The sequence below is a fragment of the Ipomoea nil genome, unplaced genomic scaffold (assembly GCF_001879475.1).
Source record: "Ipomoea nil cultivar Tokyo-kokei standard unplaced genomic scaffold, Asagao_1.1 scaffold1978, whole genome shotgun sequence".
Taxonomy (NCBI): Eukaryota; Viridiplantae; Streptophyta; class Magnoliopsida; order Solanales; family Convolvulaceae; genus Ipomoea; species Ipomoea nil.
This window is the reverse complement of record NW_017618406.1, coordinates 1,388,267-1,405,501: the sequence shown is the minus strand read 5'-3', so window position 1 is coordinate 1,405,501 and position 17,235 is coordinate 1,388,267. Positions and strand designations below refer to the sequence as shown.

Below are 17,235 nucleotides of genomic sequence, written 5' to 3'. Positions count from 1 at the left end.
CCAACAGGTCTATCACCCTTGCATTTTTTGAGACATTCAAAGAAGTGGGTATCGAACACAAGCCGCCCATGGCGCAACCAAACATCTTTCCAGTCAGTCGAGAGTAGAGCAGTTCTGGCAGCGTCTCGAGTGGGCAAACACTCTAAAATCTTGTCCTTTACATCGTATGGAAGCTGACTTATTATATCCATCATCGGATCCAAAACAACAACCTTAATTAGCAGCTTTCTAGCTAGTTCCATCTGAGAATATAGGGTTCCTGTTTCATATATTCCATCTTATGGGATTTGATCTTGGATATGGCCATATGGGGAGTTCCATATAGCATTGAAATACATCCGTGTATGCGTATTTCTCTCTGATTTCAAATTTCCAATGCGCTATATAGCATTGTGATGAATGTGTGGATAATTAATAATGGCTTTATCTACATCTACAAATCTACAAATTTAATAAGAGCTAATAAAGTTAGGCCTAACAGGAATTAAAAAATGTTAGTTTAATTGTTTATTAAAATGAACGGTTCATATTATTTTTTATTTTAAAATATGTTTGTGTAATTATTGGTTGAAATGAATGATTCATAATATTTTGATTTTAATTTTTTTATTATTAATTTTTTTATTTTACCCTCTATCATATCATTTATTTTTTCTAGATATCCTTGTATATATTCCGATGAATGTAAACTATGTTTAGGGTACTATATCCACTGAGGGTGCTCCCCTCTAAAATTGTTATTGCACCAGTTAATCCAATATTTTTGTCACAGGTCATAGTTATGCATTTTGAAATATTCTTTTATGAAAAATTTGATAATCTTGAATTGATATACACCAGGATACCGAATGATACTTTGATAAATTCTGAATCACTAATTTAAAAATATACATTGGGGTAAAAGTACCTATGAAGTCCTTGTACTATAATGTTTGAGTTAATAGTCCAAATTTTCCTCGACTATAGTGGATTTTCTCAATTTTGTCCAAAACGACTTTGGTGTTATAAATTAGTAGTCCAAAACTTTTGTGTTATTGCTCAATATTGTCCTCCGTTAGGTAATCCATTAAAAGGATGTTAAGTACATGGATAATTTAGTAATTTCAAATGAGTTAATACTTAAAATTGTCCTCGACAATAATGTTCTTTCTCAATTTTGTCCTAAACAACTTTGGTGTCATAACCGGCCCCAGACTTTTGTGTTATTGGTCAATATTATCCTCTGTTAGGTAATCCGTCAAAAGGGTGTTAAGTATAGGGATAAATTAGTAATTTCAAATTTAGGTCTTCGAATTGTTCCTCTTTCAGGGTTTACTACGGTGGTGTTTTCATGTCGTTTGTTTGGGAGTCGCAGCCAGGAACTCCCAAACACAGATTCGTCGACAACGGCGACGCGCTCCGTCCTCCGCTCACTACTCCTCCCTCTTACTATTGCAATTCCAAAATGACGGCGTCCGGAGCTCCGGCCATGGAGAAAACGGTGCTCACGGGATCCATTCTTCTACGAGCTTTGCTCACCAAGGTAAGTCTCCGGAGAACCACCAATTCCTCCACACCCACGCCTTCCAGCTTCTACGGCAGGCGAGCACGGATATTTTCCGGCTCTGGCTCCTCCTTCGATAAGGGCATGGAAGACCGAAATTTGAAATTACTAAATTTATCCATGTACTTAACCCCTTTAGACATATTTCCTAACGGGGGACAATATTGAGCAATACTACAAAAGTCTGGGACTAGTTTATGACACCAAAGTTGTTTAGGACAAAATTTAGAAAAATCACTATAGTCGATGACAATTTTGGCTATTAACTCTATAATGTTTTGTTTAATTTAGTCTTAGTACATTTATTCCGTTTAATTTAGTCCTTCTACTTTAAAGTAGAAGGACTGAATTGAACAAAATAAATGTATAAGGACTAAATTGAACAAAACGTTATAGTACAGGGACCTTGTAGGTACTTTGATCTACACATTAGACATCAAACTATTTGCGCAATGCCCGTGTGATAACTAGTTGAACATAAATAAAATAAAATAAAAAGTTATGCTGGCGACAAATATATCAATATTAAATTTTTATAATGTATTGCAATTACATTAAACTGCCAATAGCCTACCGCTTGTGAAAATGATTGCTCAATGTATTTGTACACGTCAAATCCACATAAGCATCCATGGGTCATTTGTTGTTGTTCTTCCCAAAAGGTTGAATACCCAACCCTTAGGATTCAACATGCCCCGACTCGACAAAGCATCTAGATATGAGGATATAAATCATGATAATTCAACTGAATATATATATATATATATATATATATATATATATATATAGGCTAGATATTTACTTACTGCGCACTAAGAGGCCCCTCACTTTGAGAGGTTACTCACACAGAGTCAGAGGTCATTTGTTAACTCCATCAATAGTAACACTTAATTAGGTTGTTTAATATTACGATTCAATTGCATTTTTAGTCAATTTAGAAAGCCTTAATGGAGCCTTTAGAAAGAAAAAATAAAATTAAAAGCCTTAATATTCACTCCCGTACTCCAAGGTTATTTTGACAATTTTCCTTTGAATTATAAATAAAAGCTATCATGTCCTTACCAAAAGCACAACTCAACTGGTCAACTAATTCAAAATAAGTTCATGAACTTTGCTTACAAGTAGGCAAAGTAGCGTGAACATTATACCAATCTTGATTACTTGTAGATTTATTGCAGTTGGAAACTTCAATACGACTACTTCAACATTTTCACACTCTTGTGATATATAATATACTCCATAGTAACAATGACCTAAACTGTGCATGATAATGGATGTAAATTTCTCTTGTCATTTAAAGAAATATTATATTCCTTTAATTTCAAAAGATTTAATACCATTTGCGCCTCCTAATTTCATTATTAATTTTATATGAAGAGAATGATAGGGTTGAATAACATATGAATAATTACTAACACTCTATATTAAGTAAGACTGTAAAGTAATACTGTAAGACCAAGAAAAATAGAATTAAAATCATTTTTCAACACCCCACAACAGAATGCAATTGCATAAAGAAATTAAAGCATCAACATGTGTTAAATAATGTAGCTAGAGCTTTGTGATTCCAAGCAGCTCTCCCCTTGCAGTTTTGGGGTCATATGGTAAGCCTACCGATTATGCTCATTTGAAGGTGTTTGGTTGTTTATGTTATGCATCCACACAGCCACAGTTAAGACATAAAATGACATTCAGAGGAAGGAAGTGCATTTTCATTGAATATCCTGCTAATAATGTAAAAGGAAATATTTTATATGACGTACAAAATGGTCCAGTTTTCATATCTAGATCGAGATGTACATTTTTATGAACAAGTGTTTCCCTTGAAGACAAATGATGCTAAGAATTCTTGAGCAAGTAAGGCACATGCATGATTTGTTTTGTTTAATCCCTCTCTACCAGTGATATCATTTTCAGATGATTATAATCTATTGATGGTCATTCCACTTTAGGTGTTCCATTATCTGCACCTTTCACTTACAAGTTACTGCTCAAAACTCAGCAACAGAGAGTGGTCTTCTTCACACTCTTTACGGCCACATCACAGCCACCTCCTCTAATTCTGAACCAGCCTAAGACATATAATTTGGCATTCAAATTTTAATGTTGGAAAGATGCAATGTAGACTGAAATTCAAGCCCTTCAGGACAAGCATTTGTTAACAAAAGCATACATATATATATATATATATATATATATATATATATATATATATATATATATAGATAGGAACACTCTTAAATGCCCACAATGCTTGCTGATTACAAATAGAAAACATTTCAACTTCAAACACAACCTTTGCTTATATTTCTAAGCTGCAACCAAATAGAACCATACTATTAGAAAAGCTGCAACCTAATACCATGGGTATCAAAAGAAAGGCATTTTCAGTTAGTGGATATTATTGTACTTAGCTTTACACGAAAATGATTTAGTTAGTAATAATTGGCCTCTGTTTTGCTTGTTAATTATGGCAAACAATCTATGGACTACAGAATACTTTGAACTCAATGCTATGAACTTATTCGCAACTCTGCAAGCCCGAGTCGGCGAAACTCCCCAGACACACATTCTCCTTCGATTCCTCTGCAAGCACATAAGATTAGGAACACAAATATGTTTTTTTTAATATGTCAAACGCATTTCAATTTGGCAAAATAATACAAACTCATTTTATAAATGCGTGGGCATTTCAACAAAATACCCCAAAGGCTAATATGCGTTTGGATAAAAATCCAAAAGCAAAAATGCATTTGAGAAATATGTTTAAGGTCCAGTCAAAAATTTCCACAATGCTTGCTGAATAACAAAAGCAAATAGAGGAACATTATTGCCCACAATGCTTGCTAATTACAAATACCTCGATCATGCTGAACAACTTAGAAAACATTTAACTTCCAACAAATTGAAGCATGTGCTCCATCTTAACTAAAAGAACTTAGAAAACATTTAACTTCCAACAAATTGAAGCATGTGCTCCATCTTAACTAAAAGAACTTAGAAAACATTTAACTTCCAACAAATTGAAGCATGTGCTCCATCTTAACTAAAAGCCTAAGCTGAGGGTTGGATTGCACGCTAGCGGTGGGTTCCAAGCAACACGTGGACCGGTAAACCGTAGTCGCTTATGAGTGACGCTGAAATTTGAACCCATGACCTTTGGTCTGGCTCTGATACCAAATTGAAACATGTGCTCCATCTCAGCTAAAAGTCTAAGCTGATGGTTGGATTGCACGTTAATGGCTATATGCTCACACAACACAACCATTGCTTACATTTCTAAAGATTCAACCCATGTAGACCAAATTTGTGAAAGGCTAAACCAATGTTACCAGTACTCCATACCCATAGAATCATTGTCATTGTCCGTGAAGACAATATGTGCGTTTGAAGATGCATGCGGAAAGCATTCCAACTTCCTTTGGATTTTTCTCACCTCGGGGGCATTCATACCCCAAAACTTCACAATAAATCTCTCTAGCGCAGGAGATTTTGAGAGCAACATTATTATAAAAAGCATTTGGAGTGCGGATGCACAGTTCGATTCAATCTTGATTGTGTTAAGCATCTTCAGCTCATGACTAACAAAGCAACTATTTGGATCCTCCAAAAGCATTGAAGCAGCATCTTTGTCATCCTTCAGACCGAACTATAACTCAAGAAGAAATGAAAGACAAGCACAACAGTGAGGACATTTGAAAAAGCAAAACAATAGATTTGATTGAACGTAAAAATAATAGGTGAGTGAGTTGAGCCAGGAAAGAAATTCAATTCTAATTAATTTTTAAAAATCTTTATTCGGGAGTAGAAATAGAAGGAGCATTTATTATAGTGACATGTGGGAAAATAGGAGGAGCGTTCATTGGGCAACCAGGAATAAATTAAAGTTATGAATAAATTTAAATTTTGATTATGATATTTGAAACAAATGTTCCTCTATTATATTAATAGTAAAATGAATTTTTGTACTATTCACTAATTGCATTTTTCGTCAATTTAGAATGCCTCAATGGAGCCTTAAAAAAAAGTTTAAACCACAATTGCATGTACTATTCACTCCAATATTATTTTGACAAATTTTCCTTTGAATTATAAATAAGCTATCACGTCGTTGGAGCATAACTAACTCAGAATAAGTTCGTAAATTTTGCTTGCAAGTAACACAAAGCAGCCACAACATTATACCAACCTTGATTACTTGTTGATTTATTGCTATTGGGAACCTCAGTGTGGTTACTTCAACGTTTTCACACTCTTGTGAGAGACAATCAATAATAAGAAGTGATAATGGTATTGAGATTAATATGAGTGAGTTTTATGCAGAAAAAGGCATATATTTTACATACAAAATCATGTGTCAAACACCCCACAGCAGAATGCAATTGCATAAAGAAATTAAAGCATCAACATGTGTTAAATGTAGCTAGAGCTTTGAGATTCCAAGCAGCTCTGATCTCCCCCTTGCAGATATTGTGTTTTACATGCAACTTAATGTGTCAAACACCCATTATCTGCACATTTTTATGAACAAGTGTTTACCTTCAAGACAAATGATGCTAACATGATATAGCTACTGATGGTCATTCCACTTTAGGTGTTCCATTATCAGCACCTTCACTTGGTCAAGACATCTCGTTGCCTGCAACTCAAAATTCAGCAACAAAGAGTGGTTTGCCAGATGAAACTCAAAATGAATTTCATAATATTCAGCCTAGAAGATCTACAGGACAAAGGTATATTCCTGTTAGATTACAAGATTATTATTGTGATTCTATGATACATGGCAGGTCTTCTTCACACTCTTTACCGCCACAGAGTATTCATCGCTGCCATCTCCTCTAATTCTGAACCTAAGACATATAATGAGGCACTCAAATTATAGTGTTGGAAACATGCAATGTAGGCTGAAATTCAAGCCCGGCCTTCAAGACAAGCATTTATTAACAAAAGCAAATATATATAGGAACATTATTCTTAATTGCCCACAATGCTTGCTGATTACAAATATCTCGACCATGCTGAACAACTTAGAAAACATTTCAACTTCCAACACAACATTTGCTTACATTCCTAAGCTGCACCCAAATAGAACCCATGGAGATTCACCATACTAAGTTTCTAAAAGCCTAACACCATGGGTATCCATCCCGTCCTCATTCATACCCGCATAGTAGTTGCCAGCGCAGACAATTTGTGCCTTTGGAGATGCACGAGGGAAGCATTGCAACTTCCTTTGGATTTTTCTCACCTCAGAGGCATTTATACCACAAGACTTCACAATAACAACTCTCTCTAACGCAGGGGATTTTAAGAGCAGTGTTTTCATAAAAAGCATTTGCAGTGCGGATTGATCACTGAATTCTTCAATCTTAACTGTGTTAAGCATCTGCAGCTCTTGAATAAATAAGAAACCGTTTCGACCCTTCAAATGCCTTGAAGCAGCATCAGCAATATGAAAAGCAAACACAATTGTGAGGACATTTGAAAAAGCAAAACAAGAAGAATCATACATGATTACCAAATATATACTCTACCTCATCCGCAATAATATGCAGTTCACATAGGTTGGGGCATTTTTGAAGCAATTGCATAAAAACGAGAGGCTGATCCCAATAACCAAAATGTAATCCATATAGCTTCAGCACTCGCAGATTTATTGCAGTTGAAAACATAGATACACGCATACACTTGAAAAATAGGAATTAAGAAACAAAATTAACCACCAGAAGATAAAGAATTGTATCTATCCATCCATTTGCCAAGTAAAATGAGTTATATTCTCACCTCCAACGAAGAGCCACACAACCAAAGAGTCTTAATGGCTTTCAAATGTAGTGCCAACCATCTCGAATCACCAAAATCATATAGATCATATATAGAACCAATAACAGACAAGATTTCAAGCTTTGGAGGGCTGATCTCAAACTTATTGATCCCTCCACAATCCTCGAAAGCCAGCTTCTCAAGCTTAGGAGTACTAATACTAGAGGCAATTCCATAAACAATGCGCTTAAATGTAACATTGAAGAAAGCTAATGAAGTGACATTAGAAAATATACCACAAGCATTTACAGGCAAATCAAAAAAGAGACCTCCGACTATCAGTTTCTTAATTGTCCTGCAAGAGAGTAAACAAAATGGCAGCTGATAATCTGGCTTTTGATAACTATATAAAGATATGTTAAGTTCCTCCACACCATTTCTTGACAGAAAAAGACACCACATATCATAATCAGATTGATACGGCGATGGAGCATATGCAGTGTCTATGTCTAGAGTAAATTTCTTAACAGGCCCAGGACGGAAAAAGAGGATTTTATTTGTTGACTCAAAGTGTTTTGTAAAAGTTATGTGCAAAAAGAATTACAGTTCTATAAAGGAATACCAGTCCTACATACGAGGAATAGTTATTGAAGAATACTAGTTCTAAAATGATTTGTTGTTGAAGATTTTCTAGTTCTAGTTTGATTCGGAATAGCTTTGTTATTCACGAATCTGTTAGGATTAGCTACTATAAATAGGGGTTGTCCTTTATTGTAGAATCTAAGCATTCAACATTAATCTTGTGAGGTACGAGAGTCTTTGAGAATAGGATACTAAATTCCCCTAGAAAGTAGTACATGTGTTTAGGTTTCAATAGTTTGGTAGGAAAGATCATTCTATTGTGTAATCTCAGGTTTCAAACAGTGTACTTTAAATATTGAGCTTTTATTGGATTTAGGCAAGTTCTTAAATTGAGAAGTGCCTCGCAGATTAGGGTTGTTTGCCCGAACTGCGTTACAGATCGTTTGTGTTACAACGTCAGTTTCAACATCACTGTGTGTTGCGCTTTACAAATTTTCAATTGGTATCAGAGCCAAACTGCTTAAGTTATTGGCAGGATCCTAATGGAGTTTCCCAGAGAAGGACTGTCAAGCACTAGGCCACCTGCTCTCATTGGCACGAATTTTTCCTACTGGAAAGCCAGAATGCAGATATACATCTTGGCACGAGGAGAAGGTGTCTGCAATGCTATGGAAAACGAATGGAAAACTCCAGTTGATGATAAAGGAAATAGAAAACCTAAAATTGACTAGAGTGAAGAAGAAAAAATAGAATATAACTTCAACTCGAAGGCAATGAATGCAATCTATGGAGCTGTGAGCGAAGATACCTTCAAACTGATTGCCACCACTCGCATAGCCAAAACTGCGTGGAGTATATTATGTGATCATCATGAAGGGAACACGTCTGTAAGACAATCCAAATTACAGATGATACAGACAGAGTTTGAAAACTTGAAAATGGAAGAAGAAGAAAATATCACACAATTTAGTGCCAGAGTTTTAAGCATCTCTGGAGATGCGTTTAACCTAGGCGAACCTATTCCTGAACCTAGGCTCGTCAAAAAGGTCTTACATTCCCTACCTGAGAGATTTATGATAAAGGTTACAGCCATCCAAGAAAACAAAGATCTAAACACCTACAAACTCAGTGATCTAATGGGAAATCTTCAAACATATGAGCTTGAGATACTGCAAAAGGGAAAAGTAATGACAAAGGAATTACGTTCCAATCAAAGCAGAAAGAAAGTCCAGAGATTGATACTGAAACCATGGAACAATCAATTGCTCTCCTAACAAAGAATTTTAACAGAGTTCTCAAAAAATTCAACAAATTTAGAAACAAAAGTGCTTCAATCAATCAAGGGGACTTCCCAACTGGACGAAATCAATCTATTTCAAAAAGAAGAGACAGTTCAAATACAAAAGGAATACAGTGTTATGAGTGCAAAGGGTTTGGACACATCTAGTCAGAATGTGCTACATACCTTAAAAGAAAGAACAAGACATACATGACAACATTAAGTGATGACTCAGACAGTGAAGAAGACACCAACACCAATTTCGTAGCATTCACCGCAAATCATGAAAATAACAACGGAGAAGATATACAAGAATTACTAGAGGCATATACTCAACTACATGCCAAATGGGAACAAATCATCGAAGTAAATCTAGAACTCATGGAAGAAAATCAGTTTCTAAAAGATGAAAAAGATAGAGGAGAAAAACGGTTCAAAGAAGCTCAAAATGAATTATTAGACTCCAAAAACAGAGAGGCAAAACTGCTACAAGAAATCAAGGCTCTAACTGAAAGGCCTAGGACTCCAATCTCAGCCTTCAGTGAAAACCAGCAAACTGAAAATTTTGAGGTGTCACAACATCACTTCCAACATCGAAGAAGAATCAGATGCTACTACTGTCACAGACTCGGGCACATCAAAGCATATTGTTTTAAAAGACAGTATGATCTCCAATACAGACATAACAACAGGAGCTGGACTGGACAGGCTCGAAATCAGAATAAGAAAATCTGGGTAAGAAAACAAGAAACACAAGCTGTGGCGTATACCTAAAAAACAAGCCAAGAACAAAGTGTTTGGTATTTTGACAGCGGATGTTCAAGACATATGATAGGAAATCCACATTATCTTGAGAACATCCAGTACAAAAATGAAGGGCATGTCACTTTTGGAGATGAAGGAAAAGGACAGATTATCGCAAGCGGTACTTTGAATGTCCATGGACTGCCCAGATTATCAAGAGTCTTTTTGGTACAAGGACTCAAAGCAAACCTTATCAGTATAAGCCAACTGTGTGATGATGAACTCAAAGTAGAATTTTCCAAAGAGAATTGTAAAATCTACAACCAAAAACATGAATGTGTTATGATGGGGAAAAGATCATCTGATAAGAGCTACACATGGGATGGCGATCTAACCTGTTATTAATCTACCATCAATCAAACACCACTGTGGCATCAACTAAGGGGGAGAAAGACAGAGATCAAGGTTTTTGCCAAAAATCTGACAAAGGGGGAGAATGTTGACTCAAAGTGTTTTGTCAAAGTTATGTGCAAAAAGAATTACAGTTCTATAAAGGAATACCAGTCCTACGAGGAATAGTTATTGAAGAATACTAGTTCTAAAAGGATTTGTTGTTGAAGATTTTCTAGTTCTAGTTTGATTAGGAATAGCTTTGTTATTCACGAATCTGTTAGGATTAGCTACTATAAATAGGGGTTGTCCTTTATTGTAGAATCTAAGCATTAAACATTAATCTTGTGAGGTACGAGAGTCTTTGAGAATAGGATACTAAATTCCCCTAGAAAGTAGTACATGTGTTTAGGTTTCAATAGTTTGGTAGGAAAGATCATTCTATTGTGTAATCTCAGGTTTCAAACAGTGTACTTTAAATATTGAGCTTTTAGTGGATTTAGGCAAGTTCTCAAATTGAGAAGTGCCTTGCAGATTAGGGTTGTTTGCCCGAACTGTGTTACAGATCGTTTGTGTTACAACGTCAGTTTCAACATCATTGTGTGCTGCGCTTTACAAATTTTCATTATTGATTATGTTCACGAGGGTTCTACTGTCATCATCTAGCCGGTGTTCGACATCATACAAGAAGTCCGAATCGAACGCAAGCCGCCCATGCTGCAACCAAGCATCATTCCAGTAGGTTGAGAGCAGAGCCATTCTGGCGGCGTCTCGGGTGGGCAAACACTCAAAATTCTGTCATTTACCTTTACCGGCAGCTCACTTATTAAATCCCTACTTGCATCCGGTAGGGTTTTGAGTCGCCGACGTCGAGCCATTAAATTGAAAGAACAATGAGGCGGCTTCAGTCGAAATAAAAAGCTAAAATCATTCTATTTTATTCTTCAACCGCAAGATTTCGTAAATAAAATGAAATTAGGAAACGGGTTGGGAAGAAAACAGAGTTTGGGAGAAAAAGTGACAGATGAGAAACCCTCACATATGATGTTTGGGACTTCGCGGAATTGCAATTTAGGAAAGCCAAAGGGAATCGGAATGCTAATCCTCTTGATGATTAGCCGTGGAGACTAGAGATAGAGAGAGCTTTGTATCGGGTGATAATTTCAAATTTAAATATAGACTATAGTTTTAGTTAAAGAGTTAATTCTATTTTTTGTTCTAAATTTATAGTTGGCAGTTCACTTTTAGTTTTTTTTTTTCTTTATTCAAACATTCACTTTTGATCTTAGTATTATTGTAACAAGATCAATTTTGGTCCTCTATCAATAAAGTCGTTAAAATTTCGTTAAATTGAATGATATTTTGATATTTTTAATATAAAGTGCGTTGACCTGCTATATTTTTTATGTTAATTTTTTTTGTTGAAAATATTCATAATTGAAGAGAAAAATGCCCTTGTATTTAACAAAATTTCAACTAATTTTTTGATAGAGGGCCAAAATTCGTCATGTCATAATAATACTAGGACCAAAAATGAATATATTCATAAAAAATAAAAATAAAAATAAAAATAAAAAGAACTAAAAGGGGACTATAACCTATAAATCTATGACCTAAAATGGAATTAATTCTTTTGTCAAACTATCATATTTTAAATGAGCAAATATCAATTTTGCTCCCACTAATATTAGCAAAATGACGGTTTTGATCCACATGTTTAATTCCTACCAATTTTTATCTACTATTATTGTTTTAGTACCAATTTTCATTCACAACAATCATTTTAGTATCAAAATTCATCACGCCGGTCACTTCTCTATTTAAGACATGCCAAAATCTAAATTTTAAGGGCATTTTCGTCCTTTTTATCTTAAGATTTCAATTTGAGCATGAATAAAGGGATTTAAGCCCTAAGATCGATCCCAATTCGTAGTTCTCCCCTCATCCTACCTTAATTTGAGGAGGAAAATGCGAATTTAGATAGATCTTAAGACTTAAGTCCCTTTATTCATGTTCAAACTGAGATCTTAATTTGAAAATGACGAAAATACCCATAATAATTTCATATTTCGGCATGTCTTAAACGAAGGGGTGACCGACGTGATGAATTTTGGCACTAGAACAATAATTGTGGATGAAATTGGTACTAAAATGGTAGTTGTGGATGAAAATTGATAGGAATTAAACATGTAGTACAAAACTGTCATTTTAATTTGTTAATACTCGTAGGACTAAAATTTGATATTTGCTCTATATTAAATACTTTTGATCTTTCTGGAAAAACATAGTTTAGACTCTAAACAAGATTATTTTAGTCTTTTCAATATTTTATTATTTTCTAAAAATAAGACAATTTCAACAAAATCCTTTGTCAATCATAGTCAACATTAATTCAATAGCTTACATTATCAAATATATAATTGGAAAAATGTACTTAATCTCTCAATACTATATATAGTCCATATATGAAAATTTTAAAGAGTTGCAAATATTAAAAGTTTGTCCGGAAAAGATAAAATAAACATAGTTATTAAGAATATTTAAAGCTAATTTAAAATTTCAATAAAATAGCCACCAAGTTTTTTTGAGTACTACTGACTTACTATAAATAGTCCATGTATGAAAAATTAAAAGAGTTGTAAATATTAAAAGTTTGTCTGAAAAAGATAAAATAAACATAATTAAGAATATTTAAAACTATTTTAAAATTTCAATAAAATAGCCACCAAGTTTTTTTTAGTACTATGAAGCATGAAGTGTGACTCAATACCTACTCCACTAGGTATTAAACTCATGACCTTCCATTTGAAAGAATTACTTCATACCACTAAATTATAAGGTCATTGACTTTCAATAAAGTATAGATAATCTATATCTATATTATATATAAAAACAAAATTCTCAATTTAACTTCGAGCCCAAAAGACTCATATACTATTTTGCACAATGCTGTAAAAATATGGTAATACAATTCCTATTCGTACTACAATTGTACATTAAACACTGCTGCTAATCTTTGATTTTCCGAACACTTCTCCGATCACTTAAAAAAATGGTCGAAAAGTGATATTTTTTCAATTTTTCATTGAAAGATGATGGTGGGGAAATAGGTTGGAATTTCTGACCACAAAGTAGAGGTGGTTGAAACAAAATTCGACAGTTCAAAAAATTTAACTGAGTTGGGAATTTCCGCTGATCTTTCTAGTAATTGATTTTTCCGACCATTTTACAAAATTGGATGCTATTTTCGACCACCTCTCCGGTGGTCGGAAATAGCAACAAAGGTTTTTCTGGATACCAAAAATGGTCAGAACAAAGGCTTACGACTTGATTTATGATCACTTTTAGGTGGTCAGAAATGCCTTCATTTCCCGCCGTGAAAATATGGTAATACAATTCCTAATATAATATATTCTTTCATACTTTCTTATTTCTAATACAATTCTAGATTAAAATTACTAATCTTAATATCTTAATAATAATAATAATAATAATAATAATAATAATAATAGTAAAATCATCATCTTCAACTTTTCCGTTCAAAATAATATGAATATTAATTAATTGGAAAAAAATTAATAAAGCTTAATTGGTAACAAAATTTTATATGGAAATTAATTAATATGAATTGTTACCACAAATTAAAGTGAATATATACTTAAAAATTGAAAATGGTTACCAAATTCTAAGAATAATTAAACAATTATAATTGTGAGAATAATGGAAACAAATGCTGCGTAATAAATGAAAAAATTCATTGAAAATTCTGTGTAATTTTATAAGGAAATAATAATTTATTAATTATTATTTACACAAATGATAATAATAATAATAACAATAATAATAATAATTTGAATTCTACACATGTAGAATACTAATTTTACGTAATAGTAATTTTTGAAGATATTTTTTTTTCAATTTATTTGCGTAATTATGAATTACTTAATTTATTTGCGTAAAGATGGATTCGTTTTCCTATTTATACACCTCTGCTTTGTTTGGTAATCCTCGGCTAGCGGTTAGCGGTTAACAAATAGCGGATTGCATCAGGGATTTGCAAAAAGATGTTTGGTAAAAATTACTTTTTACTATTAGCAGTTAAATGTAAAAAGACATATAATGACATTAATAATATTATTATTATTATGCAATAATAAAATAAAATTTATAATAATACTACTAATAATAACAACTTTCAAAAAATCTTATCTTATCTTACTCTATATAATAGCAAAATGTTTTTTGCCACATCAGTTTCCTGCCTAAATGAAATTGCATCATTTTAAGGTATTAATACCAATTAAATGAAATTGCATCATTTTAAGGTATATAATGTAGCATTCTTATATATTTTCAATACATGTTAATCTACAATTATTGTTATTTAATGATGAAGCAGGTAATACATTCCAGTATTTTTAAGTTAACGTTTTATTATATAAATTAATTTATTGTTTACTGAAATAAAAAAAAAATTAGAGTATCCGATTTTAAAATTAGAGTATCCTATTTTAAAAAATTAGAGTATCCGATTTTAATGAGATTATGAATTTTCTGTTATGAGATTATGAATTTTCTGTTTTGAGATTATGAATTTTCTGTTATGAGATTATGAATTTTCTGTTATGAGATTATGAATTTACAGTACATTCATAATTTGACCAAACGCGCGCCGTTAACACCACATTCGCGAATTTTTTTTTTTACGTAAAAACGGCGCCGTTTGGACCCGTGTTCACCATTCATGGTGAACACGTTTCCCGAGCATAATTTGCCATTTTGATCAGGAACACTCTATGTACTGGGACTATGTCCCTCCTGACTGTTTAGCTTCTCTCATTCATTAATATATGCCTTTGGGCTTTAAAACAAAATTACTAATTATTATTATAGAAGTTGAATTATTTACTTTTATTGTTTTTACCAAAATAATTAAATAATTTTTAGAGGATAGAAGTTCTATAGAACATTCCAGTAAACAAATATATGCATATATACTCCAATTTAAAGAACAATTCTAATAAACATCAATCTCCTGTGGAAAAATCAAACTACAAACATAAATAATAATTGTACATGTCTCGCAATATATATAAAACAAAAACCATAAACAATACGTGTTCATGAATTATTACAAAAAATATCATGAATAAAAATCATGGATTATTACCATAAACAATACATATTCATGAATTATTACCAAAAATATCATGAATAAAAATCATGTACAAAATGGGAGTACATATAACATTTTCCTAATGCATCATAGAATACATGCAAATGGGAGAGAACTGAAGGGAGTATACCTGTATACGTCTGTAGGTGGACGGTTCACCTACCGTATTTACTGCGCATTAATTAAAATAAAACGTATAATGCCTATGCCAAAAGAGTGACATTCCTTTTTATGCTATCCAAATTGAGGATTTCCTGATTCCGTATCCCACGCAACAAATTCTCCTCATCAACAAATGCACCCAGCGCTGCAAACCTCTCCCAACACTTCTCTGTTTCGCCTTTTCAATTACTGCTTTCTCTTAAATCCAATCTACTGTGCGCCAGCGTGTTTGTATGTACGTATACATTTTTCCGGCTTTCATTTCTCTCGCTGAAACTAGCTTCATACTGTGATTTACCCAACTCTTTCATCAACTTATATTATAAGTGTTCATAGGGCGATTGAAACTAAATGAAGTGTTGAAGTATCGTTTACTGTTTTTCTTCCCTGCAGTTTTGTTAGAATTAATCCAAGTTCAACTTGTTGTCTAAAAATGTACACTTTTTCCTGTACTAGCCTCTTTGAGAAACGAGTGGTTTCTGTGTTGATATGTTCCTTCTTTTCGATTAGCTGGCAGAGTTTCACTGTAGAGTATTGTTTTTGTGGTATTGATAGGGGTGTGCAAGCGATAATTTTCGGTTAACCGACCCAACCGACAAAGTTCGGTTAACCGTTTTTTAACCGAACTTTTTTGGTTTGGTTAATGGTTTGAAAGTGTCGGTTAATCGAAATTTTTAATATATATATATATATATATATATATATATATAATGTATTAAATATTTAAATTTAATCTGTAATTTGATATGTTTATAGTTTTGTTACGATTTTTTTTTTGTATATTTTGTTATGAATTTATTATGATATGTATTATTTTAATTGAATTTATTATTTTAGTTGTTATTTTTAAGATTTTAAATTTTAGCTTAAAAAAGTTCGGTTAATCGACCGAGTAACCGAAACAAATTTTGGTTCGATTAATTCGGTAACACAAACTTCGATTCGGTTAACGGTTTAAAATTTTCGGTTAACCGATTGAACACCCCTAGGTATTGATGCATCTTAAGAAGTTTGTCTTGATTTTTGAAATGTTTGGGTGAACTAATCCTATTACCTTAATCATGCTTCATGCTTTCTATAGCATAAAGCTCAAAATGACTTCAGTGGGTTAGCATTAAATTTTGCATCTTGCATCATTCAAAATTAGTATCTTTCTGTCTACTTGCAACTTATAATTACTAATTTATTATTTTTCGATTTCACCCATCTTAAGGTTATGTTTCAATTTTAATTTATTTATTCTTTAATTTGCATATATTAAAGTTATCTGGATTATGGGGAGAAAATGTCAGCGGAGGCTACAGCGGAGGGATAGAATCAGTGAACTCCCTGTAGATATAGTTGACAAGATGTTGGGGTTCTTACCGATTAAACAAGCTGCTAGAATGGTTGTTTTGTCTACCTTTTGGAGAGATATGTGGTTCAAACTTACACAGCTCAACTTTGACTCTATGTTTCTTTTCCACATTACCATAAAATATTCCCATGCTCTCATCGATATCAGGACCCAAACCACACAAGAGCAACAAAAGAAAAACAATGATATTTGGATATCTGCGGCTATGTATGTAATCAACAAAGTCCTCAACCAGCACA

The 17,235-nt window shown here is 33.2% G+C and overlaps 1 protein-coding gene across 1 annotated transcript in view; it reads right to left on the bottom strand.

Annotated features, from left to right (window-relative positions):
- Positions 1–7,857, bottom strand: part of LOC109147248 — a 61,007-nt gene extending 53,150 nt beyond the window's left edge. The window contains exons 1-2 of the mRNA XM_019294894.1: positions 7,328–7,857; positions 7,078–7,230 (exon numbers count right to left, since the gene is read on the bottom strand). Of these exons, the coding sequence (XP_019150439.1) occupies positions 7,078–7,230; positions 7,328–7,768 (594 nt within the window). The 5' untranslated portion in view covers positions 7,769–7,857. The remainder of the gene's footprint in view (positions 1–7,077; positions 7,231–7,327) is intronic.
- Positions 7,858–17,235: the final 9,378 nt, after the last annotated feature.